At 42.8% G+C, this 27,388-nt stretch overlaps 1 protein-coding gene across 1 annotated transcript in view; it reads right to left on the minus strand.

Moving 5' to 3' along the window:
* Positions 1-26,125, minus strand: part of LOC125898283 (LHFPL tetraspan subfamily member 7 protein) — a 163,043-nt gene extending 136,918 nt beyond the window's left edge. The window contains exon 1 of the mRNA XM_049592049.1: positions 25,318-26,125. Coding sequence (XP_049448006.1) covers positions 25,318-25,677 — 360 coding nt within the window. The 5' untranslated portion in view covers positions 25,678-26,125. The remainder of the gene's footprint in view (positions 1-25,317) is intronic.
* Positions 26,126-27,388: the final 1,263 nt, after the last annotated feature.

Raw genomic sequence — 27,388 nt, forward strand, 5'->3', positions numbered from 1 at the left:
TCTTTCAAAACTGTAATAAATCCCAGTGCAGCACAATTTCTTTTGTCTTGTAAAATCATCTTCTGAGAAAACAATACAACACATGCTGTGATGTGCTTGCTTGTCTTTTTTGGCACCTTCATTTATGTAAAGTATCAACAAACAGCACAGGCACATAGCCCAAATTACTGCCAGGTTGAACTGGTTCATACTGATATCTGTATTTGAAAGACTATATTAATTTGACCACAAGTTGTGTTGTTTGATGAGTTCAGGATTTTCCAACCTGAACCAAATTTCCCATGTTTTTGTCTCTAAGTGACTAATGGGAGCAACATTATTTCATATTGGTCCAGTATTGAGCCAAAGAGCTGCAACCAGCACCAGCGAGACAGGCTGCTATATAAACACCCCGGGCATTTTGTGTCATCGATTTACGTCACTAAGTGCTTGATTTTTGCCATTGATTGGCTCAGATTGTTTCTAAGTGTGTCTGACAGCATTATGGAAAGGATCCCTGCATAGATATACCTTTTTTTTTTTTTTTTTTTACAGAGGAAGATCCTTTTTGTTTAACCAGAAATAGCCCCAAAATCACTATCGCCAAACCCGCCAGACTCCATTTAAATAAACGGTAATTTTAGCATGTATAGAGTCAGCATATTTTCACATCTAACTGGCTGAATTAAAGGTTTATTTCAATCAAACCAGAGCTGGTGAGTGCTGGAACAGTGTAAAGACAAGAAAGATGGTTTTTGTGAGTTTATTTTGTTTCTGTCGACTTTCAATGAAGTGTGTTTTCCAAGGATAAAATTCCTCTTTATTTAAATGGAGTCTGGTGGGTTTGGCAACAGCGATATCAGAACTGTCTCTGGTTTAACAAAAAGTATCTTACTCTTTAACAAAAAGGTCTGTCTCTGTAGGGATCCCTTCAATAATGTTGTCAGACACTTTGAATAATAATCTGAGCCTGTCAGTGACAAAAACAAACACTATTAGTGGATGTAAATGGTGCAAACATGCCCTGAATGATTACACTGCAGCTAGTTTTGCCAATGCTAGCTGTAGCTGTCTCTCAAGACTGGACCAATTTCATATATAGAGTGTGCCAGTAATCCCGGATCTCCGTTAGCGCTTTTAGCACTTCCAGTTCTCTCGTCTAAAAGTCAATACGTTTTTTGAATGGGATTTTGGTAAAATGCCTCAAGTAAGGTCTGTGGTTAACAAAAGCTTAAGCGAGTTTCAGGTTTTGTTCTACGACATAAAACACGTCAGTAAATACCCTACTTGTGAATTTTGAAGCTTTTACGTGTCGTAAAAAAGGCGGTTGCTAACAAGTTGCTCAATACGACTACAAACCCTGTCAGGGACATTAAACGTCATCACCCCCGAACAGGCGAGAGTGCTGGCAGTCCGCCATTACAGCTTCTTATTTAGCTTAAACAGTCTGATTTCCCCATTATACAATGTTTTTAAAATAAAGCGGCTGAAATCAGTTGAAAGCTTAGTGGCGGTGACGTCAAGAGTCATGCGACCGTGGAGTAGTCATGTAGTCCGTTAAAAACTAACGTTAGCTTTTTACTTCTGGCGATCACATTTAAGCTTCAAATGCGGTATGAAAGGTGTTCATATGTGAAGATTATCTCACTGAACAAAACCTGTAAGTATCATAAACTTGTGTTAGCCACAGAGCTTATTTTCTGACATAATCCAAAACGCAATGCAAAAATCACATTCACTTTCTCTTCCGGGAACCAGCGCAATGCTAAAACTTCCGGGTTTTGACGTCAGCCCTGGCACACTATTGCTGTTCCCATTAGTCACTTAAACATTGGAAAATAGGGTCCAGGTTGAAAAATACTGAGCTTAACCTTTAACTTTCAGTTTAATGTAACTGTAATTACATTTGACTGTAAATGTAACTTATGCATGGGCAAATGTCTATGAGCAATTTAAGGGAAAAACTGTAAAAGCACGTTAGTCTGGATTAATTAGGACATATTTGAAAGGCGGGGCTGTCAGACATCCTGTATCTACACGGGTTTATCTATTGTATCATGGTAATGTTGGGATTAATAAACTGTATTATCACATGTGATTTAAAAGACACAAGCTTGAAGCGTCTTGAAATTAATTAGTCTGAAAGTGTGTGATTTAACCAGTGATTTGTAAAGAAGAGCATCTTCTAAAAGAGAGAGCTACTTTCAACAATCCAGTTGGAACCGGATGACTATTCCCAGATGACTTGTGAGTTTGCAGAAGAACGAGGTAATTGACTCGAGGTTTTTTTCCAGAATTCAGATGTAATATTAATAGCTCCTGCAGATTGGCTTTTGATTACAAGTACAAACCTCCTGCCACTTTAAAAATCTGTTTGTATGTGGCTATATTTCACCAGGTAGAGGAGTCGAATAGAGTCTACAGCCTCCTCCACCTGTAATGGAGAAGTTTAAAAGAGCGTGTGGGCTCCAGCGGAGGCCGTCCTTCAGCTCTCACACCCTCAAAAAACTCACACAGCCCAGCTTGCTCTTGCATTTATGCATGATCTGCACTACCGCTAGTCCCAAGTGCACATTTCATAATTCATGCATACTGTACTGTAGCGACTGGAAATGCTACTATATCTGCCTCCACCACTCTGCCTCACATCATCAGCAAGTCAGACTGCTCCATATTACTCTCACATTACGGTAAACTTCCTAACCCCCACAAATGAACATGTAGGGCAATATTTAGAAATGTTTTAAATAACCTGATTAATATATTTAGTTTGAGAGTCGAACCTCACCTCGGCTTTATCTCAGGATGAAGCAGAGTGCTCTTCTTGCTGTTGAATAAGTCAAGAATCTTCTTTTTCACACAAATCAAAATGAGTAGATCTCCTCAGGGCTAATAAATAAAGTGTGTTACCAGGTCTGGATCGCGGTTGCATCAGTCTCTAAAGTATCAGAAAGAGCATCTGTTGCATGTTAAGAAGCCCAGAGTCTGGCCTATGGAGGCTCGAGCTGAATGATGAATGAATGATGTAACTGGACAACAAGCACGCTGCTGAGCTGCTTCATCTAACATGATGACAGTTTATCATTACGCAGTAGGTCACTAATTAAGCTCAGTTTGGTGATACACTGTCTCGATGCCTTACTGGGCGAACACTGATAAATGACAAGAGAGTTTAGTTCATGTTCAGCCATTAATTGTGCTTGCCTTCATGAGAATTCAACTATATGTATCTGAGACTGTTTACACTTGGTTTTAAATGTGTTTGGGTGATCTGAACACAAGTGGACAGCTGAGACACATTGCTGTTCACAGCTGTCACCATCATGCGTCTCCACTACTGACCAAGGTGTGTTTAGGAGTGAGTTCAGCCCCAACAAAACGCAGCAAAATGTTTCTGTAAACAGAAACAGTGGTGCTTTAAATAGCCTGAGTGTTATGGAAGCGTTGCAACTATAACTTATTCTGGTAAAAAACTTGGAAATATATGACGAACATGTTTTCTATTGTCTTCACTTGTTGCACACACAAAGCTGCTGTGGACACGAATAAAGGACTTTAGTTTAAGACCACATGTTGTATATACACATCAATACTGACTGGGTAACCCATTTGACACCTAGATGGATGGCATGACACCTAGACAGGACACCTGCCACGCTGAATACCACTGTTCAAGACCAACAAACAACAAAAGCAGTTGGTTTTTTAGCAAACTGTGTGTGTTTCAGTGGCTTTTTAGCAGCCTTCTGCTGTATTTCCACTGGAGTAGTGCCACAAAAGCAGTTCACTCAGGTCACTCAGGTACACTTTAGTCAAAGAAAGCTTAATTTCCATTTGCAGTATTATATTTGGAGGTTTGGCTCTGTTCTGGGGCCTCTCTGCCTTTCCTTGGGCCTACACAGAAAGCTTCTTCCATGCACCTACATGGAAAGCCTGAGGCTGAGAGAGCACACCTCTCTGCCCTTCCATGCGCCTACATGGAAAGCCTGAGGCAGAGAGAGCAAACCTCCCTGCCTTTCCATGTGCCTACATGGAGAGCCTAAGGCAGGGAGAGCAGCAGCAAAGACCCCCCCGGAACAGAACAGAGCAGCATCAATGACAGACAAGATATTAATAAGTAACTGTGCGTTCACACTGGACGCGAATTCGCAAATTCGCGCGTCAAGATTACATACAAAGTCAATGCAAAGACACGATTAGACGCGAATTCGCGCCGGGCGGCACGATGGACGCGTTTAGTGCAACGCGATTGACGCGATAGACGCGATGGACGCGGCGCAATAGACGCGAAATTCGTGTCCAACGCCTCATCGCTCGAGTTGAAAATATTGAACTTTCGAGGCGAATTCGCGTGACTCTGTACCGCGAAAGCCAATCAGCATCGAGATTCTCCCGACGTCACTGGCGTGTGTCAACAACAATAAACTGCTACTCACCGGAGACAGATGGACAGGCGCTCCGCAGCTGAAATGAGCGGCTGTAATTGGTGTCCTGCCCGGAGATCCTGGCGCCAACCCTCGCCAACAGGTCCTCAAACTGGGCCCCAGTCAGCCTGAAGTACCGCTGAAAGCGGCTATCATCCAGACGGAGTTCCTGGAGGAGGTGGTGAAACTCGCCGAGCTGGATGCGCTTCTGCAGGATAGGGTGAACCCAAAAACGACGGCGTTTGGCCCTCCGACGCTTCTGGGACTTCCAGAGGAGGTAAACAACAAAGCAGCGATGGTGGTTATCTTGCCATGGTCGTCAGTGACGTCTTGGCGCCTCGACGTCCCGTTGTTGATGCCGAGATGAAGGAGAAACTTATCATTGCGGTGTGCGGCTACCAGGAGCTATATGATACTACATGTCTACTCTACAGAGACCGCAACAACAAGGAGCAGGCTTGGGTGAAAGTTGCCGAGGAGACTGGTCGACTTGGTAAGTTCTGTAAATATGTGTGTTTAATTAGTTTGCAGAATGGTCGTACTATGAACGTTAGCACTAGCTTAGCTCCGGTTAGCTTAGCTCCGTCATTCCCGCTACTCGCGCGAATGACGCGATGACGCAAATGAACAAAATGGTCAGGCGTCGAAACTCGGGCGTTACGGGCGGCGTGTTACTCGCGTCACGCGCGTGCAATTCGCTTCACTCGCGTCCGGTGTGAACGCACAGTAAGACACAACATGAAAAAGAGGAGCTGGGTAGAGGCGGGTTGCAAAGTGGTTTGCAGAGGAAGCAGCAACAGTAGGCAGGCCAGAGCAGTTTAAATAGGGCGCCCTGAATGAGATTTGCCAATTGGTTGCATAGAAAGGAATCGTGTGATCTATCAGCTGACTCCCCTCTATCAATCAGCTGCACCACCAGTTAATTAGGCTGTTTGAGGTCAGCTGATGTAGCTGTGAGCTGCCTGAACTAACATTATGCTCAATTTGTTTTTCACCAAAACATTGCTGCTTTTCCAGCGAAGATTGTGTCACCAAAAGCATTTTTTTAAATCCAAAACATGATCTTTTCCAAACTATAACCAAGTGGATTTTGTGCCTAATCCTAATACTAAACACATGCTAACCACAGCACTTTTGGACGGCAAAATTTCAATATATCCACTTCATAATAACATACAAATGTAACACATTTGTGGTTTGGAGACACATAAAATGGCCACATTTATTTTGACGACTGGGTTGCGTTACTGCCTGCATCATTTACACTAAAAAGGCCAAAGGGCCCTATGTACAGTTATTACGTCCACACTCCTGCCATTTATGTTAGTGGTTGTGTCGGTGCACCTGGCGATATCGCTGTCAGCAGAATCCAACAGGTCTCCTTCAACAGAGCAAAACAATGGACAGTTACGTAACACTTTGTCCAACTTGTTACAGAGCAAGTTATGAGCACTGGTCTGCTATCACCAAAAAACCACCACACTCTATACTGATAACATATTTCCCTGTTATCTGCTTGTTAGGGACACATTGGGATCATTTCAGCAAGAGGTCAGACCACAATGCCTTTTGGTGGTCGTTTACACTTACACACCAGGTGTAAACAGGGTCTTAAAGTATGATTCAATTCACAAAGTACCTTTGTTGTTTCTGTTTTAGAACATAAAGGAGTTTTACAGGAATAATGGCTAGCTATGTAGGAGCTGCTGGTTTTATTAAAGTCATCACTTACCAGGTCACTAATGGGACTAAAAACAAAATGCAGGAATCTTATTCCTCTGGCCTTGGAGTGGAGTTACATTTATAAGCACAAACAATTTTATAATGGAAAATGTAGTTTGTTACACTGATGTACAAATTGACTTGCATCCAAATCACTTTATTATGCGTCTGCTTTTACCCATGTCCTACTGGGTGCGCCTGTATTCATCTTTTTCTTTCATTCAGCTCTCTCTATGGAGCTGCCCATTAGGACGGCAGCAAACTCTTCACTGTTGCAGAGCAGGAAATTAACTTTTTATTGAGGAATATATTAGTGAGCAAGAAGGGGCGCTGGCATCGAACCAAACCAACAGCATTAGATGATGATGTTGTCCACTTATACAACAAAAAAGTGTGGAATATTATTCTGTGAGCATAACCATGAAAGTTTCTGTATGTAACTTTCAGAAAATCCTTGTTTTTAGTAGCAACTCTCTCTGAGGTCGATAAGTGAACTCCAGTTGGCACCCTCCATAGCCGCGAGCACCACAGTGACTAACAAGAGACTGACCCTGATTGCACGGCACTGTGTTGATAGAGTGCTGCAAAGTAAATTACAATCATATTTAGAGTAACGTTACTGTCTGCCATATTCGTATATTTCATTTGGATCATTATCGCTACGATACTAACTAGCTTACCGTTTGCAAATTACTTTATCAATTGACATTAAAGCAACCGACAACAGATCCATGCAGCTTAGCTTTACAGCTAGCTGGCTAACCTTAGCTTAGGTTACAGTAAGCTTGTTGGCCTGTAGCTGTAACTTAGTGGATCTGGCATTGGTTGATTCATAGCTGATAAAGTAGTTTACGAACCAGCGCCAGGAGTCTGGATGAATTAGCCAACATTATCCACTCAGTACAGTATTTTGCTATGTTTGCTAGCCAGCAATTCATCTGAATTAGAAAGCAAGTCAACGTTAGCTAAGATTAGCCAGCTAAAACAACAATATCACAAGGAGGAGGCCGGACAGCAGCTCCAGAGACGGACCTTTAGTCAGCAGCTGTAACAGCTTAAATTCATGCTTCCAACAGTATTTTAGCTATTTATATATTTTGTGCGGGGCAACACAATGGTTTGAGTTGAAGGTGTGAGAAAGAATAGTATCAGTAACATTGTTGACACTGTGCTACATTACAGAGAAATACAAAACCGTACTAATGAACCTTCATTAATATAGGCCTATATTTTATCTACAAGTGCACGTCACACACTGAGCGAGCCGCCTGTTAATGACGCTGTGGGCTAATGGGCATGTAGCTACCTCCATGTTTCAGATGATACGTCATGTTTGTAGTCAACCAATGAAGATGAGTTTACATATCACCTTGGGTTCGTCCTTCACCTTCTCAAAATGATCCCACACTTTGGATTTCCTGTCTGACATGTTATTAACTAGCCTGTGGAATAGCTGCAGGTACCAGCCCTGGAAATTAGGGGCCGTATACATGCCAACCAATGAAATCTTGCCAACTAATGATCTTTCTGGTCAATTAATGTTTGGTCGACTATTAGGGGCAGCTCTAGTCTCAGTTTTTAAGCTGCGTTCCAACCTGTTCATTCACTGGCAATTAAAAAAACCTATCAATACATGTAAAAAGTTACATACAGTACCTTTAATACATAACATTGACAAAGTGAGTTACAGTAAATGAAGGCTGCTCCTATCTGTGTAGTTTCAGTAAGAGAGGAAGAGAGTCTCTACTAGCAGACAGAGAGCTCCCCACAGAAAGATCAGAAAATCTGATCAGATGCTGCAATTCCCTTCTGACCCCAAAACTAAATGTCTGAGGGGAACACTGGCACACAGTGTCCCAACCAACGGCTAATTTTTTTAATGTCTGACATGTCTAAACTGTCTAAGAGTTATTTAAAAGCAGACATTCTGTGACATTTCCCTTTATATAAAGCTGAATAAGTCTACACACATGGGACTTGTGGATTTTCTGCTCTGAAGCTGAGCGACTCGCTGCGGGATTCACCGTAGAAGCTATGTTTGGGAGCTTGATGGGATCCCAGGAGCTTTATGTTTTGATGTTGCAGGATTTGTGAGAAGCGGGAAAGTGGAGCAGTAAAAACTATATCCAGACGCAGTGAAATATCACAAAAACACAGTTGATTCCATCAAACTAGTATCTTCTCCTCTCAGCAGCATCTTTTCCTGTACAGAATGTCGGCTTTAAGGTGTGAAGCCGGGGTAGATTTACCGTATTAAAGTGTTTCTCCTGTTACCCCGAGCTCTTTTACCTGCAACCCCTGTGCTTTGACTACTGATGGAGGCCAACTCGCACGGCTCCAGTGCATCGAGCCAAGTGAGCCATCATTTATGTTAAAAAATGGAGAAAGGCTCCCTGTTAAATCAATACATAAACTACCCGCAGGATCCACAGTGAAGGTAGTGGAAGTGACAGGCCGCTTAACAAATGGACAGCGGCCTCCAGGAGCCCGCTGACTCAGCCGTTCCCCGCTGGAGGAAACAGCGCTCGGTTATGCCGCCCCACGTCTCCCCCTCTCCTATCAGTCAGACAGCTCGCTGTGTCTACCTGGGAACTGCTGATCAGAGGCTCTTAAATATCACCAAAGCAAAGAGTATAATTCATAAGAGAGATAAACGCTCACACGTTTTGCTGCCGCTGGGAATCCAGCCAATATTTGAATAAACCTTTGCTGCTGGAGTATATCATATTTTTGACCATCGGTGGCTTTCAACACAGCAAGTGTTTTTGCTGCTGCCAGAGTGTCAGATATCAGATATAAAAAGGCAGCGGAAAATGATCACACACTGCAGGTACCGTCCATCCATCAAGGCTGATGAGATCATAAATCCTTCTCCCTCTCGGCCAGACTGATTTCCTCTCTACTTCTCCTAGATGGGTATAAAATGCAGATCAACATGGTCGCCTCAGTCTCCTCTTCCTCCTCCTCCTCCTCATCTCTCCCCAAGCCACCTGTTCTATCCATCATCCGGACAGCTGTTCCCGTGCACTTTCAATTCCTCTCCCGTGTGCTGCACTGACCTCTTGACCTGCTCCGCCTGTCGACACACTCCCCCAAAATCTTACAATCAGGAATTTGTGACAAAATCTGCAGACACGAGATTGGAGGGACACACCCTATTGTATCTCAAGACGGAGCAGACAGAGCCCCTAAAACACAGACATTAACATGTTTACCCAGAATTCTATTTTCTAAATCATGTGTAAAAACCTCTGAAGCATTTAGTAGAAGGCTGTAGCTCAGCTTGAACAGCAGCTCAGCCATTATTGAAGGGTTGGTGGGTCAGTCTCTGCCTTCACGTCAAAATGTCCTTGAGCAATACGACCCCCATAATGCTCCTGATATGCGTGTCTGTAGCTTCGAACAAATCATTGCACTGAGTTATTTCAAAACCACGAGACAACTGCTCTCAACTGAAACTCAAAAATATCCCCGTCAATAGCAACAATCAGACATGCATAACATGATCATGATTTTGCATGTTTCCCGTTACAATGTACAGTCAGGTCCATAATTATTTGGACAATGATACAGTTGTCGTCATTTTGGCTCTGTACACCACCACAGTGGGTTTTAAATGAAACAATGAATACCTGCTTAAAGTGCAGACTCTCAGCTTTCATTTAAGGCTTTTTTCAAAAATGTAGTATGAACCGTGTAGGAATGACAACCATTTCTTCACACAGTCCCCCAACTTTAAGGGCTCATAAGTATTTGGACAAACTAACATAATCATCAATTAAACAGTCAGTTTTAATACCTGGTTGCAAATCCTTTACAGTCAATGACTGCCTGAAGTGTTGGACACATAGGCATCATCAGATGCTGGGTTTCTTCCCTGGTGATGCTCTGCCAGCCCTTTACTGCAGCCGTCTGCACTTCCTGCTTGTGTTTTGGGTGTTTTGCCTTCAGTTTTGGCTTCAGCAAGAGAAACGCATGCTCAGTTGGATTCAGGTCAGATGATATGACTTGGCCATTGCAGAACATTCCACTTCTTTGCCTTAAAAATGTCTTTAGTTGCTTTTGCAATATGCTTCAGGTCAATGTCCATCTGCACTCTGAAGCATCGTACAATGAGTTTTGAAGCATTTAGTTGAATCTGAGCAGATAACGGTGCCCCAAACACTTCAGCTTTCATCCTGCTGCTCTTGTAAGCAAGACAAGACTTCACTAGAATAAATACAGAGGGTTTATCACAAGATGCAAACCATTGGTTAGCCTTAAAAATGGAAGGCCAGATTAGAGTTTGTCAAAAACCATCTAAAAAGCCTGTACAGTTGTGAAACAGCATACTATGGACAGATAAAACAAAGATCAACTACCAGAATGATGGGAAGAGAAGAGAAGGAAGAAGAGAAGGAACTGCTCATGATCCAAAGCACACCACCTTATCAGTGAAGCATGGTGGAGGTATGTTGTTATGTCATGGCCATGTATGGAGCTGGTTCTCTTGTATTTATTGATGATGTGACTGCTGACAAGAGCAGCAGGATGAAAGCTGAAGTGTTTGGGGCACCATTATCTGCTCAGATTCAACCAAATGCTTCAAAACTCATTGGACGATGCTTCACAGTGCAGATGGACATTGACCTGAAGCATACTGCAAAAGCAACCAAAGACATTTTTAAGGCAAAGAAGTGGAATGTTCTGCAATGGCCAAGTCATATCATCTGACCTGAATCCAATTGAGCATGCGTTTCTCTTGCTGAAGCCAAAACTGAGGGTAAAACACCCAAAACACAAGCAGGAAGTGCAGACGGCTGCAGTAAAGGACTGGCAGAGCATCACCAGGGAAGAAACCCAGCATCTGATGATGCCTATGTGTCCAACACTTCAGGCAGTCATTGACTGTAAAGGATTTGCAACCAAGTATTAAAACTGACTGTTTAATTGATGATTATGTTAGTTTGTCCAAATACTTATGAGCCCTTAAAGTTGGGGGACTGTGTGAAGAAATGGTTGTCATTCCTACACGGTTCATACTACATTTTTGGAAAAAAAGCCTTAAATGAAAGCTGAGAATCTGCACTTTAAACAGGTATTCATTGTTTCATTTAAAACCCATTGTGGTGGTGTACAGAGCCAAAATGATGACAACTGTATCATTGTCCAAATAATTATGGACCTGACTGTATAACTCATGTGTCTGTGCAGTAATGATGATGGAAACTCGCTCATACAAACTGTTCCAATACCAACTTTCAAGTCTCTTAAAGTCAACGGAATTGAATGAGCTACAAATCCAGTCTTTTTAATATCACTGCCAACCATTTTCTAAAGCCCTTTAAATTGATTTCCCACCTTCCAGACAGCTGTTGCTTTATGTTCTTCAAAACTGAATGAAAACCCACTTGCAGAGAGTTGAAACTTTTCTAAGACAGACAAGTAAAATACCTCTTAGGATGTTCAAGGACACTCTAACACACAGGATTCAAGAGTAAGACTACTCAAAGAACTGCAGTGTGGATTAGGTACTGTATGTCACAAGAACCAATACTGTGGTACCAAGTCAATGCCAAAATCCTGAAAATTTAACAGTACTTGTTTTTCTCCAGTCCCGTAGGTGCCAGGGATGCAGCTCTTTTAGACCTGACAGACCAGACCGGACAGCACATACGCCTACAAGTGTTCTGGTCTGCCGTTAAATTATAAAGGAAGAACAAGAATGCCAACCAGCATGGAAGAACAACAACACATGGAAGACGGTGACAAGTGCAGCTGCAACGACAGCTTTACACTCTGCTACAAATGGCAGCAGTGTGACGAGACGATAAACATCTATTCTACACTGAGCACAGCACATTTGGCGTTTTGTTTTGGTCACTAAGAGCTGAAAAATGTTAATTCTTTGATAAAATGCTCACTTTTTACCCAGCCATCCAATTACAGCAGGAGATGGGCAGAACAAACAGCCTACCACAGAGACCACCAGTCACTTCATAGATTGTACAAGTACTGAACCACAACAACAACAACTCAGGAGAAATATGTTAATATACTGTAGGATATGTATTAAGCAGGGATGAAACAATACAGGTATTTGTATTGAACTGTTCAGTACGAGGCTTTAATTGCGTGAAATATGATATTCTTTGTGCCACCATTACCAAACCAGAAATAGAAGATCCTGCAGTAACCTACAGATCTGATGTTTGGAGCTACTGTGTTTTCGGTGGGTGATGGCAAGAGAGTATTCTGCTGTATTTCCACTGGGGTAGTGCCACAAAAAGCAGTTCAGTCAGGAACACTTTAGTCAAATTAAACTTTATTTCCATTTTCAGTGTTATGTTTGGCGGTATGGCTCTGTTCTGGGGCCTCCCTGCCTTTCCTAGGACTACACTCAAAGCCTCTTCCATGTGCCTACTTGGAAAGCCTAAGTCGGCAAGAGCATGCCTCTCTGCCCTTCCATGTGCAAAGAAGGAAAGCCTGAGGCAGAGAGAGCAAACCTCTCTGCCCTTCCATGTGCATACATTGAAAGCCTAAGGCAGGGAGGGCAGCAAAGGACCCCCCCCCGGGAACAGAAACATGAAAAGGAGGAGCTGGGGTGGAGGCGGGTTGCAAAGTAGCTTGCAGAGGAAGCAGCAACAGTAGGCAGCCCAGAGCAGTTTAAATAGGGCGCCCTGAATGAGATTCACCAATTGGTTGCACAGAATGGAATCATGTGATCTATCACCTGACTCCCTGCTATCAATCAGCTGCTCCAACAGTTGATTAGGCTGTTTGAGATCAGCTGATGTAGCTGGGATGTGAGCTGAGCTTGACATCATGTCCTGCCTGAACTAACGCTATGTTCAATTTTCTGTAATAATAAATTTGAAATTAAACTAAACTTAAAATGTGTTTTAAAAAAGGGGTGTATGCTTATGCACATGTACATTTTTGTCATTTTTATCAGTCGCATTGATATCGACTATTACATTTGTGGTCTCATGAGATGCCTGATGTGGTTTTTATAAAAAGCCAACTCTAAACTCGGATGTCTAAGCATCCTTCAAGGCACTAGCATGTTGTTGAAACCAGCAGCTGCATTGCATGGTAGAAAATCAATGTGAAAACTCATGTGCTTTCAAAAAAGGTGAGCAGTTACACAACCATTTGTAGTTAATGGCATAACAAGCACAGAGCCACTAGTACAGTCCTTTAAGTGCCTTCTGTAGACAACCAGCAGAGTATTGACAAATTCCACACACTGCTTATATCAGAGGCCAACAACACAACACATAAATACCAGCCTGACATATCAGCAGGCCATCATACACGTCCAACAGTTATTGTCGTCAAATTGCACACTGGAGCTTTAGAACGGTCTTTAGTTCAAACAAGAGAAAATGCAAAGCAAAGTGTGGGCTTGTGAGGGAGTAAACACGAGAATCAGGACGCCATCCAAATGGCCCATTCATCCCCAAATCTATCATTGTAAAATGCTCCTCTGTATACACACTGCCTACCATTAATTTTGTCACCAGTCAGATGGGTGGCCTTGAAGTAAACATGCGCAGTATGATAATAAGTCAGCACACCACATTTCACGCAAGACTTCCTGTCAAAGGACCAAACATCTATCTCTCGTTCTAGTGGCGGTGCCTTCTCCTGCTCTGCACTGAACTTTCTGCAATGAGTCTATTTATGTACCTGGCATAGGTCGAGGTGAACAGACAACCAAATACAAAAACTAATTTATAATATTTCGAGCCAGCAGCCGAGGGTATGTTTGTCTCATAAAGCACCAGCGAAAAGGTGATGTGTTGCTCTGCTCTGAACCAGCCACCTGAAAAACAGCTCGACAGAAGAAGATGGTAGTAAAACGCAACTCTTGACCTCCCCCGTTCTCTCCTCTCACACATGCTGTGCACACATGAGAGGTAAGTGGTGCACGGACAACAAGAGGCTGGGGTAAAGGTCAGGGGAGAGCAGAGTGGGAAATGGACTGGAGCTGGTAGCCAAAACATTACAGCTTGAGTTCCTTTTATGATATCAGCTGAAAGGAAACGGTTTATTACGAAGTGTGAATATGGATGATGGCTGCTTTTTGCTGTGGATGGGGGCGGTCCGCTGGGTCTGAGTGGCTCGTTTTTGCATTGATGATCTGGGGTTTTTGGGAATGTAACAAAGGAAGGAGTTTTATTGAAATAACTCACTTCTTTCACTTCCCTTCTAATGTCCCTTGACGTGCCCTCCCTGAACCCCTAATTACTGCATCAGTGCTGACATGGACAGCCACTGTACATCACATCAACGTCTCTTTTGATCACACTCTGAAGGGTGAGAGACTTTTTTTTTTTGCATCACTCAGCCTCTTTTCATCTCACTGTGTAAAAGTGATACATGTGTGGGTACATCACATCACTCTGTTGTATCTAATCATACTCGTGTGTGTGTGTAGCGAGCGTGCCTCTGCGGAGAGCACTGTACATGACGCTCTAAACAGAATGAGGTCGGCTGCAGAAAGCAACCAGATGAGTCCGCCTTTTGTCTCTCGTGCAAACTGGGCAGTGGACTCCCCACGGGGGTGAGGCTGGAATACAACATGTGCATTAGACCTCATAACATCATTTATAACAGGCAGACACACTTCCACACAAATGGCTTTCACCACAGAGGTTCCCCATTAGCATTAGAGGAGAGAGGCTGTAAGAGGTAGAGAGGGGAGAGAGGAGCTTTACTGCTACAGTAAATCTAAGGAGCAACTCCAGCCCGCATCAAGGACAAAATGACGGCTTTCTGTTCAGTGGAGATTTCACAGCCTTCTGTTGGTCTGTTGAGCCGGTGTATTTGTCAGCAAGTGGCAAGGAATACATTGACTCCCTTGGGAATGTGTGTGTGTGTGTGTGTGTGTGTGTGTGTGTGTGTGTGTGTGTGTCATTGGACCTTGTGGCCCCTGCAGCCAGCTCAGAGCAAAGACCCTTCAGCTCTCTCTCATGTTGTTCAGAGAGATAAAGGCCAGACCTTGTCCATCATTCTGTTATTAGGCGGCACTCTGGTGAGTCTCTGCCTGAACTGGCTGTCCACCAAGTGCATACCATCATGTTCTGCTTGGGAGGGCACATGTCATAATATGTGGTCAAAGAGAAATATTCAACAACAGTGCATCCACTCTGTCCAGCATTTCCACAACAGCTTATATGAGCGCTGTCAAAACATTTAATAAAAGTGTCCAGGGCTGCAGCAAAGTTATTATTTTCTTTATCGATTGATCTGTCAGATCTCAATTAATCACTTGGACTATAAAATATTGAGTTCCCAAAGCAAGATGTAACACCACTCCAAATGTCTTGTTTTGTCCAACCAACAGCCCAAAACCCCAAAATATTTATTTTGCTCACTGAAGAATAATTAGGAATGCACTGATTTATCGGCTGAACAACGGTATCAGCCAGTATTCCCCTTACTGACTGTCATCAGCCTGTCAGCAAGTAAGATGATATTCACCGATTGCAGTGTTTTTCTGTTGTGTCCCAACAAGACAATACAAAATGTGTTTGAAGTGAACAGAGATCGTCCCTGGGATGCCGTCAGGGTGAAAGGACGCAGTAAAAACTCACTATTGAGCATATATTTTATACAAAAATGGGCAACATGACAGCTCCCCAAATGGGAGGCCAAAATATCTCAATCGCCCCCTGGTGGCTGGCTGCAGTATAGGTCATAAACTACACCATCAATGTTAGCGGACGGGACATAGGCCGAACTAAAAGCTCCAAGTGCATGTCAAATAAATTGTTCCCAAAGATGGTTTCTGTCACTTAAGGTAGTTCTTATCACGCAGATGTATGTTCAAGTGTTTGATTTTCCAATAAGTTTGGTTATAACTAGTAATTAGATGTTTAAAAAGGGGGAAATTGATAGCTGTGTGTGCCAATCAGTGTGCTGACTATCGGCGATGCTGGTCGGGAATGGTCGAACAGGCGTATGTGTGGAACATTGATACCTGCTGAGAATGCTACTGTGACTCTGGCTCCAAATGACATGACTGGCACAAGATGGAAGCAGCTATATCCTAAATATTTTGGCTTCATTGTATAAGTATATGCACAAGTACAGTTAGGGCAGGAGGAGACACGTTGTCCATCTCTACATACAGTCTATGGTATTGACACATCAGGGGATGCCTATTGTTTCCCTGATAATGCTACATTGCGAACAACAAGTCCGTGTTAACATCAGCAGGAGGCATGCTAGTTAATGTTAGCTGTTAGTTGTTAGCAGGAACTAGCTGCTAACAGAGGTTGAATTGAGTTACAATATGATGTGTTCAAGCTCTGTTCAGTAAAAATGACTACAGGGCAAAAGTTAGTTACAACGTTCTCATGATGTATTCAAATGTAATCTTGTAAAAAATTTTTTTTTTTTTTATATTCCCCTCTAGGGCCGTAACGGTACATGTATTTGTGTCGAACCGTTCGGTACGCGACTTTCAGTTCAGCACGACCCTGTACCAAATTATTGGGCGCAGGATATTATTTTATTTTATTTTGTTTTATTTTAATTCCGTTTTTGCAAGCCGAACCATTTAAAATATCTAGTTCCCCGACGGACATAATTGAGTGAAGGACCGAGTCCCGTAAATCTCCTCTTTCACTTTGTGCAGCACATTCTCGCATTTTGACAACATGGCAAGTGAGCCTAACGAACCTGAAGACCCACCCGCAAACCTTAAGTCCTCCGTTTGGGAACACTTTGGTTTCAGGGTAAAATATGAAGATGGAAATAAACAAGTGGACAAGACAAAAGCAGTGTGCCGACACTGCAGAACAGCGGTCGGGTATGTACTTGGAAACACCTCTAACATGCTAATGCATCTAAAGCGACACCACCCAAGTTTGAACGTTAACCGGCTTTAAAGCTGACCAGCTGCACTATACTTTTTATTTTAATTGAGTAAAACTGTTTAAGCAGAAATTTATATTTATATTTTTCATTCAAAAAATGTGTTAAAAAAACAGCAGGATTTTATTTTTCACTTTTATATTTCTATTTTCATTCAAACAATGTGAAAAAGCAGGATTTTATATGTATTTGTTTCATTCAAAAATTGTGTAAAAAGAGTTAACTGCTGTGGTGGTATGTTTTAATAAGGTTACCAATAAGTAAAAGATATTTAATAGAGGTACTACCAAACCAAGATTTTTGTGTACCGTTACACCCCTATTCCCGTCTCGTCGTTTTAAGCCTGTGGTGTTTGTATGAGCCAAAAGTCTATATCCAAGCTGACCATGATAGCACATGGTAGAAGCAGCCTTAAGGGATATTTGCCAGAAAGTCACGTGACGTATTTTGAAGAGCGACAAAGTCCAGATAGATTGAAAGTAGTGGTGGATGAATGGATAAAGCAAAGGGCTTTCACCCAGGAGACCGAAGCTGGAGTGCCATAGGGGTCAAAATTAGTTCATTATTTGGTCATGTTAACATCATATCTCAACATCGCTAGGACACTCAGGAAGAACACGCATGCTTATATATATATATATATATATATATATATATATATATATATATATACACATATAAGCATATATATATATAAGCATAATTACAGGGCTACGAAAACCAAACGAATTCTATTTTATAGCGATTATACACTTATATAAACATATTAATGGGTAGAATATTCAGATTCAGATTCAGATTTGACAATAAACCATGCCAAATATTACACACTGGCCCTTTAAAGAACTGTATGATGAGGAGGTGAGGAGCGTTCTACAAAGGTCCGCTAAGCTCAATGCAGTGTAACTCCACACAAATCAGATCTTTTTTGCACATTCAAACACACAGTCTTCATCCCCAACCAACGTCGGTTTGGGGATGATATTGAGGCACTTTATCAGATTTGATGCAACTCTCTCTGGAGCCACAAAAGCCTTTATACAACTGTTTTCACACACAAAGTAGAACTCCCCAAGACCTGTAAACACACTTTGATGTGTAGAATCAGTGGTGTTCCCCTTTAAGGGACTGCAAAAAAATTATCGGGGTGGTGAGGGGGGGGCTGAACCTTATGTTTTACTTTATAAAAAATACAAGGGTCTCCCCTGGGTTATTAATGTTTTCTTTGAACACTTCTCTTGGCTTGAAAAAAACACCCTTCCCACAACATATCAAAATAATGCATCAGTATCAAACTGGTACAGCATGTTCAGGGCTAGAGACACCACAGGTATATGCACGTTGGTGCACGTAAAATTTGACCTGTGCATGTAATTCTCAGTTCTACATACATCTATTTCTTACCCAGTGAAAAACAAATTTATCAGTGATAACGCTACAATGAAAAAAGAGGACAATGAGAACACACAGACAAGACAGAGGAACAGCAGCAACATGTAAAACCCAGTCAAGCCAGCCGCAGCTTGGATTTTGATGCACATCTTTTCATGCTATTACGGTACTGGTACTCAGAGCAGCCAAACAGGACAAAAAGGACTTACATTACAAAAATAATTACACATCATATATTTATTAATAAGTCTTTCTGTGAAGATGCCTGCCAAGCTGTAGACCACTGTTGGGAGACCAACAAACAACAAAACCGGTTGTGATTTAGTGAGACATCGCTGTGTTTCCAGCGGCTTTTTATGCACCAGACACAGGTGTTTTTCCTACAGCTTTCCAGCCCCTAAGCATGTGTTTTTAGCGACCTGTGGCTCTTTTCCAGCACTTTTTTAGCCCATAAACATGACTGTTTCTTTAACAAGCCATTGCTGCTTTTCCAGTGGGGACTGTGCCACCAAAACGTGTATTTCAAGACAAAAATGGTCTCCTCCTAAACATAACCAAGTGATTTTGGTGCCAAAACAAAAGCATACATCAACCACAGCATTGTTGAAATGTGAAGTTTCCATTCCTCCATTCCTTAGCATATTTATTACCCTGTATTTCTACTTTTAGCAATCTTTTATTACTACTGTTGTCTGTTGTTTTGTATGATTTCATTTGTGTTTTAATTGACATACATGATGGTTCTTTGTTTAATGTCTATGTTCACATTCGGCATCTCCATCAATTGATTTCCCGAGTCATAAATAAAGGTTTGAATGAATGAATAGTCATTCACTGTGAGCGGCTCCAGTTTCTGAAACTCTTCTGACTCTTTAAGATGTAATTTCACATCTTGTATTAAACTTCAGTAAAATCCATGACGCCAGACTTTGCACAAGTCGAGGAGAGCACAAAAATCTACCAAATTAATGTGACTTACAATAGTAACTTTTAAACACAAACACGTGCTGAATTTCTCCGTGTTGACTTGATGTATTTGGAACCTATTTCCATTTCCTATTTAGTTTATGTTGCTGATAAATTATTCTGCTGTGGTTCATTACCTGCACTTCACTGTACACAGTACAACATAAGCAGTGAATATGCTTCCACAGTAGACAACAGTTTTATTGCACTACTTGTATAATATTTCTCTTGATAAAGCTGTAACATGTACAATACAGATTACATCCTGACATTTACAGTTCTTTAAAATCATTTTGCTGTCTGCAACAATTTGAAATACATTACGTAAAATAACATTCTCACACATAACACTGAAAATAAAGCAGCAACATCCTTTTTCCTGTTTTTTCCCTGTGAAACTTCTCCAGATATTAATGAGGGAGAGCAAAGACAAGAGCTGAGCAGTAGCCAGACAAAAGAATCCTAAGTGAATTCCATTAAATGAGTTATCTATCTACTTAAAACTAGTTCTGGCTCACTGAGTGGTGAAATGACATTCGAAGCATCTAGCAGGGGTTTATGCACCAGTAAGTGTTCTTCATAGGTAGCTGGCAATTAGGCATGGTAAAACATCTCCAGTAACGTCTATAATTCATCTTCTTGGCATGTGGGGAAGACAACATGGGCCGATTGTTTTGTCTCATGTGTCAGAGGCTTTCAATGGAAGCCAATCACATCCCCTTTTTTATATTCCCACAGTCTTGTCATGCTGCCATTTTCTGCACAGACCGACAAAAGATGAGGACAAACTCAGACATTTTCCAATCAGTGTCGCTGGAGCTCGGCCACGACTCATTTAGGCTACAAGACGACCTTGACATTCAGTGGGCATGGACTGTGTGAGGAGGACGAACGCACGTGCCACCACAGAGCCAGGAATCACGTACAGTAAAGAGAAGCCCAGACACACACCACACACACACACACACACACACACACACACACACACACACACACACACAAACACTCGTGTCTGAGCTGTTGGCTGGTTACCACAGAGGCCGAGCTAATCCAGCTCCAGTGTTTAGTGCTGTGAAGCAGCTGGAAGCACATAAGCTGTTAACATGTTAAGGTGAAAATGTTTTCTGGCAGGCGACCTCCTCCTCCTCCTCCTCCTTCACACTTTACCTAGCAGCAGCTCACAGTACACCTCTTCCACTGACACGTTCAACCTGGCAGCCGCACACACACGCTTTCACACTTCCTCTGACTTCTACACACGCATGTATACGCTCCTGTGTGCATGTACACAAACAACGCTCACACACTACCACCACTCTACATCTGCTCTGATGGAAAAATCACACAACCGAGCAGAAACAAGCAGAAGTAATACAAGGAATAATTTATGTGGAAAACCACGATGCAGAAGAGTTTTCAATAGCTTTTCCTGTTGCAAGACGCTTAATGTGCGCTGCTGCGCTGCGCTGATCGACTGCAAAACACTTTTATGGATCATGGATTATGTCGAGTCACAGTAAAGACCATTTTCTAGCTTGCAAATTGCATTCATGTTAACACCCCAGTCATGATTACGACTGAATATATCTGAGAGTTGGAAGCAGACACGTCTCTTTGCTTCAACTTATCATGAAGAAGGCTAATGTTGATTGCACAGTGTAATGGCTATAGAATAATGACACCATCAGTGTTTAGACTGGTTCCTTACAAATCTCACTTTCACATTGAAATTCTGTCTGCAAGCAGGTAAGATCTCCCAGGGAAAATGAAGGCTCTTGTTAGGGCACAAAGAAAGTGCATAAACCAAAACAGGAAGAGGACAGCACCATTGTTTTCCCCTGTAGATACCAGTAGATATCTCCAGCTGGGATGCACCTATTGCAAAGTTCTGGGATGATACCAATGATTTCTGTTGTTGTTTATTTATCATGCAGTGCGCCTCCTCTTCCGAATATTACTAATATCAAAATGAAAACCAGTACCTTATAGCCTATGTCTTAGTAAGATGCACATTTTCTTAACAAAGATGAGCATCTCTGCCTTGTTGAAGTTCAGTCTATTTCTTTTCATCCAAACGCAAAGCTGAACAGCTGCTCACTAATAGCAAAGGTGAAAACAAACCACGTGTGCGCACGGCTCCTGTTGCAGAGTTGGTCCAGCCAGTGGCTTCTTCTTTTAGTCAGCAGCTGAGTATGCTAGCCACTGTTGTCCGAGTCCAACCGCACATACCCAACACAAAATTTAGCCTGTGAAAACTTGATCTGACACAACAGATAAACATCGTCAGCTGCCATCAGTGAATGCCAACTTAGTTGCTGATAGGCCAGTGGCAGTCAGCAAGACAGATATGGGCCTTATTTACCAATGTTTAGCTGATAAAGCAGTTTCTTCACAAACTTCATTTACCAAAGAGTATCAATTAGGCTTGGGCGCCATCATGGTACAACGGTATGGCCGGATATTTAGAAGTCCCAATGGTATAATTTTCAATACCGTCAAAAACACAGATGCTTATCTTTCTACTAAACTTACACTGAGATGCTGTATGTAGTGCACATCATGCACCACCAGAGGTCAGTCTCTACTTGTGGAACATGCGACAGCAACAGTAGAGAGAAATCAGGGGTGAAGAAAGGTTTATTTGAGCCCGGTCTCACTCCAAAGTCATCGAAATCCGGCACTTGGGTAGCGATTTGCCGTGTCAGACACTGACGAAAAAGGGCCGTCCTTCAACGACACGCGACCGGTCACCGTTCGGCGGCGTCAATGGGAAACACAGCGGAACAAGAACGAAAGTTAAGGCGGCTAAAGTCCAAGTGGGTGGGAGAGGTGTTGGATGGGTCCAACAAACACGGACTTTGACCCTGGAGAGCGGTGTTCGCGTCTCGTAAGAGTATAAGCCAAACCCTGTTCTTTTTTCCTAAACCTAACCACATGCTTTTGTTGCCTAAACCCAACAACATGAGTTAATTGTTGGAGGGGGAAAAAAAACTCAATTTGCGTTGTTGTACTGACGTAGTGCCTTTATTTTGAAAGAGACTTTATGTAAATGGTAAATTTCCTGTGAAAACATAAGTGTATTTTGAAAAAAGAAAATGCATGTAAAAACAGAACACAACGTCCCAGGATACCTTTCAGGTCGTATGTGGACATGAGAGATCCATGACCAAACGTCAATATGTGATGAGGTCAGAGTGAGAATGTGTTGTTTATTTTGACCAAACCAGAGTTGGTGATTGTTAGAACAGTGGACTAACTAACTAGACGTCTAACTAAGATGGTTTTGGTGAGTTTTATATTGTTTCGGTCACGTTTGAATGAAGTGTGTTTTCCTACGAGTCAACAAGGCAATTAAGTCTTAGTTCAGTTAAAGAGAGAATCTTGAATTAATTTGACGTATATGGCTGTATTTTAAATAGACCGCCCAAGCCTAATTTCAATGGTTTCAAAATTCTTCGCAATTAGTATCTCCAATTGAAACTGAAGTAACTGTGAAAAGTTGTCTGTTTCCGCTGTAATAATACAGGAGTGCCTGAAAAGTTCAACACCTCTAACCCGCCTGGTAGAGTGGGCATCCCATAAAGGTTGAGTCCTCTGCGGCGACATGGGTTCAATTCCAGTCTGTAGGCCTTGGCTGCGTGAAGGAAAAAACTGCCAAAAAAATACTCTTAAAAACAAAAAAAAAAGTTTTAAAAAATATGTATGCCAAACATTTTGTTCACCCCACGCCTCAAAAGTTAAACAAAATAAATGAATAAAGCAGTAACCAAGTATGTCAGATGACATACGTTCTCGCATGCTGCAAACCTGGGAATCTATCCCATCTCGACCATCCTTCCCACATGAAACTAACCACATAAGCCTGTGTTTGTTTGCCGCCGTCTTTTACATCTCATTTCAGGGGCTTGTCTGTGTGTGAGTGGCTAAATGGATGCAGCCACCCTGCCAGCCTGGCGATGGCCCACCACCACAGCACTGGGCTCCTGAGTGCCAGCAGCACTGGACAGCAGCGCGGTCCAAGCAAAAGCTTTTGACAACATGAAGCGACAACAGAAAAACCCACAGAAACTACAGCACAAGTAGGCCAGCCTCTCAGGGAGCCTCCTCCTCCTCCTCCTCCTCCTCCTCCCCTGTCCTGTCCTCCCCTTGGTTCACTTGCACAGCATCCGCAGGGCTCAGCTTGTCTTTTCAGAGTGAGCCAAGAGTACACTCTTCCACTCTGATGGAGACCGCAGAGCTCAATATACAGTGATAGGTGTCTTCTTCTACTAACACAAACACAGAGTGGGACTAATGGCTGCTGAGGCGTGTGTGTGTGTTTGTGTGTATGTGTGTGTACTGTAGCACAGACATCTCTAACATTGTTGCCTATGTGCTGTGGAGGTTTGTCTTTGCAAGTTGTTGACAAGTTGTTGAAAATGGAGGGCATCAGCAAAACGATGTGCACATCAGTGAGGAGTGGCGGAGTAATAAAGTGGCTCTGATGAAAACTTAATGGCCCCTTCACCTTTATTAATGGCTGTGGGAGCAGGATCGTGCGCTCGAGTTCACCGCTGTAATAACACATGTAGCTCGGCTCCATCAGTCTCACGCTCACTAACAAACTGGAGGAGAAGCTCATAACTGGACCCCCTAATTGACTCGCTGGCATCTGGCTAACCAGCAAAAAGACGACTGATTTTAGCCCCAAACACGGTTTCTCACACGGCTTATTCAGTAAATGACATGTCGTCGTTAATGTCTGAATATAAACAAGATGACACAGAGATCCCAATCTGTTCTGTGTTTGCTCACTGCTCTCTATCTGCCTCTGCAGTTTCAACACCTGTACTTCCCTCTGAAAAGAATCTCAGGCGCTGCATTCTTCCCCTCCTTGTAGATACTTGCGCTACAATCACACGAGCAGCCACTTATTAATATCTCCCTTTCAAATGCTAATTCCTCTTCATGCATAAATCATAACTCCAGAGGTGGCTGCCGGTAGAGTGGAGCAGTAGCAGGAGGGTGCAAGGCTGGGGAGGTCCAAACATCTTGCCTGTATGAAATTATACCACAACTTGCATGAACAGTGAGCATCCCAGTTACAAGTCTGCTAATAAGGCCAATTGTTTTTTGCTCTAACAAGCTAACAAACTCCCCCACAGCCTCAGCAATGTCTCCAAACTTCAGTCAAAGACCCCACAAACAGATCCGCAGTGGTCCACCAATGCGATCTCCCTCAAACAATCCAATTTGTGAAGGTGTTTGTCGCTGGATATAATTGCACAACTGTGCACACCACAGGTGGGGAGAGTGGTCCGAATCAGCCACTGGCACATTTCGCTAACCGGGTTCAATTTGACAAAGAGAGACGAAAATTGAAATTCCTGCTGGTGGGGAGCCCCGATCGGTGTGCAGCCTGCCAACCCAGAGCCACTCTCGCAGCTTTGATGTGTGTCTGGCGTGCTGTGCTGCAGATGCTGCTCTCTGTATGATACACAACCAGATCAATGAATCATTTCTTCTGACTGCATCATCGCCAAACGTGTTTTTCGTGAAAAGTTGACTCAGGAGGAGCATCAGAGCCACTGTAATCATTACATCTCGTGTGTGTGTGCAGCATGCCCGGAGTTTCATCAGGAGGTGCCATTGAACCCTGATGGCAGAGTCACTGCAGATGCCCCAAAAAATCTGAAGAATCAAATGAACCTCTGTGGATACATGCTGATAAAAGGGATCTTTACAAGTCATTTAAACTATCTTAAGTTTAAATTTAAAAGATAGATGACTTGTTATACATGCACAATCAATTAAATGTCTCAAATTATGTCATTTTCCTATGATCAGGTGTCATTTTCTTGATTCAGGGCAGTAATTAGACTTGCTATCCACTCTTTCCTGGATCCAATACCTTCCCACTTGGTGCCTCACATGCTCTCCTCCATCCACATGTGATGGATGGAAGTGATGGGTGTGTATGGTTACCCACCTGCCAGGAGCTGGAGGGGATCTCTGCGAATTTGCCCAGTCCCCCGAAGGTGTAGCATCGGTACATGTGATCCAGAGACTCCGAGCAGTGCCACAGCAAACCGAAGCTCACAGAGTCCTTGTTGGTGTGGTGGTGATGGTGATGGTGGTGATTGTTCCTCAGCTGGTCCTTAACAATCCAGGCAGGGGATATGAAGCTGAAACTGCAGACGGCGACCAGAGCGGAGGAGAGGAGCACCCAGAAGCAGCCCACACAGCTGAACATGGTGGCAGCGTGGGGCAGAAAGCCCGGAGACAGACCCAGATCGATCCCAAACCCGGCTTCTTCTTCTTTCTTCTCCCGGCCCAGGAGCGAATGCATTTGGAGCTCACACCTTCAAGAGCGAGACTTCCAACTTCAGCCCCTCGTGCAGCTCTACATCAGCAGATGAATCAGTGGACATCCGCAGCGGCAGCCACGCGTGTGTGTGTGTGTCCAGAACATCTGGTCTGGACAGACAAACCGCTGAGAACACGTCCAAAACACATCAGAAGGAGGAGTGATGGTGATGCTGCTACAATAAAGTCAAGTCATCCGCGCCTCCACTCAGCCTGGATAATGCCCGAACCTGGCACACACACACACGCGCGCGCGCGAAATGTTTGTCACACCCAAAACTGCACGCGCAGTTGTCATACCAGGTGCAGGTGCAGCAGGAGCAGTTTAATTCAGAGCCGCAAACACAGACATGTCCCGGACCCCCCCTGCCTCCTGTCCTCTGCTCCTCTCAGTGGACTCAACACGGACAGCAGCGCACTTTGCGTCTCAGGCGGAGTGCTCCTGGACAGCGTCAAGCTCGCGAGGGTTGAAACGATGAGTACTTCCGGGTGTGATTTTCAAAGTGAAATCCTGAGCGAAGCGGTGAAAACTGAATGTAAAATAACCGTTTTCAGTAGTATATAATCACCTGAAAATAATAATTGTGTTTCGTTAACTGAGAATGAGCCGTTTCTACCTACAAAAGGAGCAGGAGGGTCCTTTCCCACGAAGTCAGCCATTTTGTTTCTACAGTAGCTCAGAATGGACAATAAAACACTGGCTTTAGAAAGGGCCGTTTGCGTTTTCACTTTTTTAAAAAAATTAATAATAATTTTACTAGATATAACATAAATAAAAACATAAAGGTACAGTGGGGGCTACTAGTCACATCACAGGGTTTCTAGTAGGCTACTTATCAGACAAAGTTTGACATTCAGGCATTTTGTCCAGTTCTCAATAAAAATTTCCTTCTGGGCTCTCAAACTGAAAGTCAATCTCTCCATTACATAGCTCTCCATTACATAGATATTATGAACTAAGTCAATCCATTCATCAACACTAGGCATTTCTTTTTTCAGCCATTTCTTGGTCAAGGATTTCTTACATGCCACCAATAGTATTCTCATTTATCCTTTTTTCTCCATTCGAGTTCCTCCAGATTAATCAGGTACATCAGCTCAAAATTAAAGGTTATTTTGGTCAAGAAAACTATTTCAAGAATGCACTGAATTTTAGTCCATGAATGACGTTTTTCTGTAAGCCGACGCATAAGATGGCATCACACTGGTCCCCTCATCCAGAAGCCTACTGGATTTTCCCATTGGATTTTGGATTATTGTCAAAAATCACAAATGAACATGACTTTTGTGATTATAAAAGCCGAAATCACCACAAGTAAAAAAGCTAATGTTAGGCTATAATAAACTACACTACAGTCGTATGACCCAGTGTCACCACCACAACAAGACTGTAAAGCCGTGTTCGGCATGGTGTGGCGTGGTGACATTCTGCAGTTTCACTTAGCCACTTGTTAGCATCTACCTTTTTTAAGACACATAGAAGTTCATGAGTGGGGTTTTTACTGGCATATTTTATGTCACAGAATACAACGTGAAGTCTCTTGAGCTTGTGTTGACGATAGACCTTAGTTCAGGCATCTAACCAAAAATGCTAACTAATTTCCAGGGCACTTTATAGCCAGGTACCCAGGAAGTGCACCAGGCTTTGAAGCCAATTTCTGTGGTGGCCACACAGTGGTACTGCAGTTTCCGAG

Source organism: Epinephelus fuscoguttatus, linkage group LG12 (assembly GCF_011397635.1).
Source record: "Epinephelus fuscoguttatus linkage group LG12, E.fuscoguttatus.final_Chr_v1".
NCBI classification, from domain to species: domain Eukaryota; kingdom Metazoa; phylum Chordata; class Actinopteri; order Perciformes; family Serranidae; genus Epinephelus; species Epinephelus fuscoguttatus.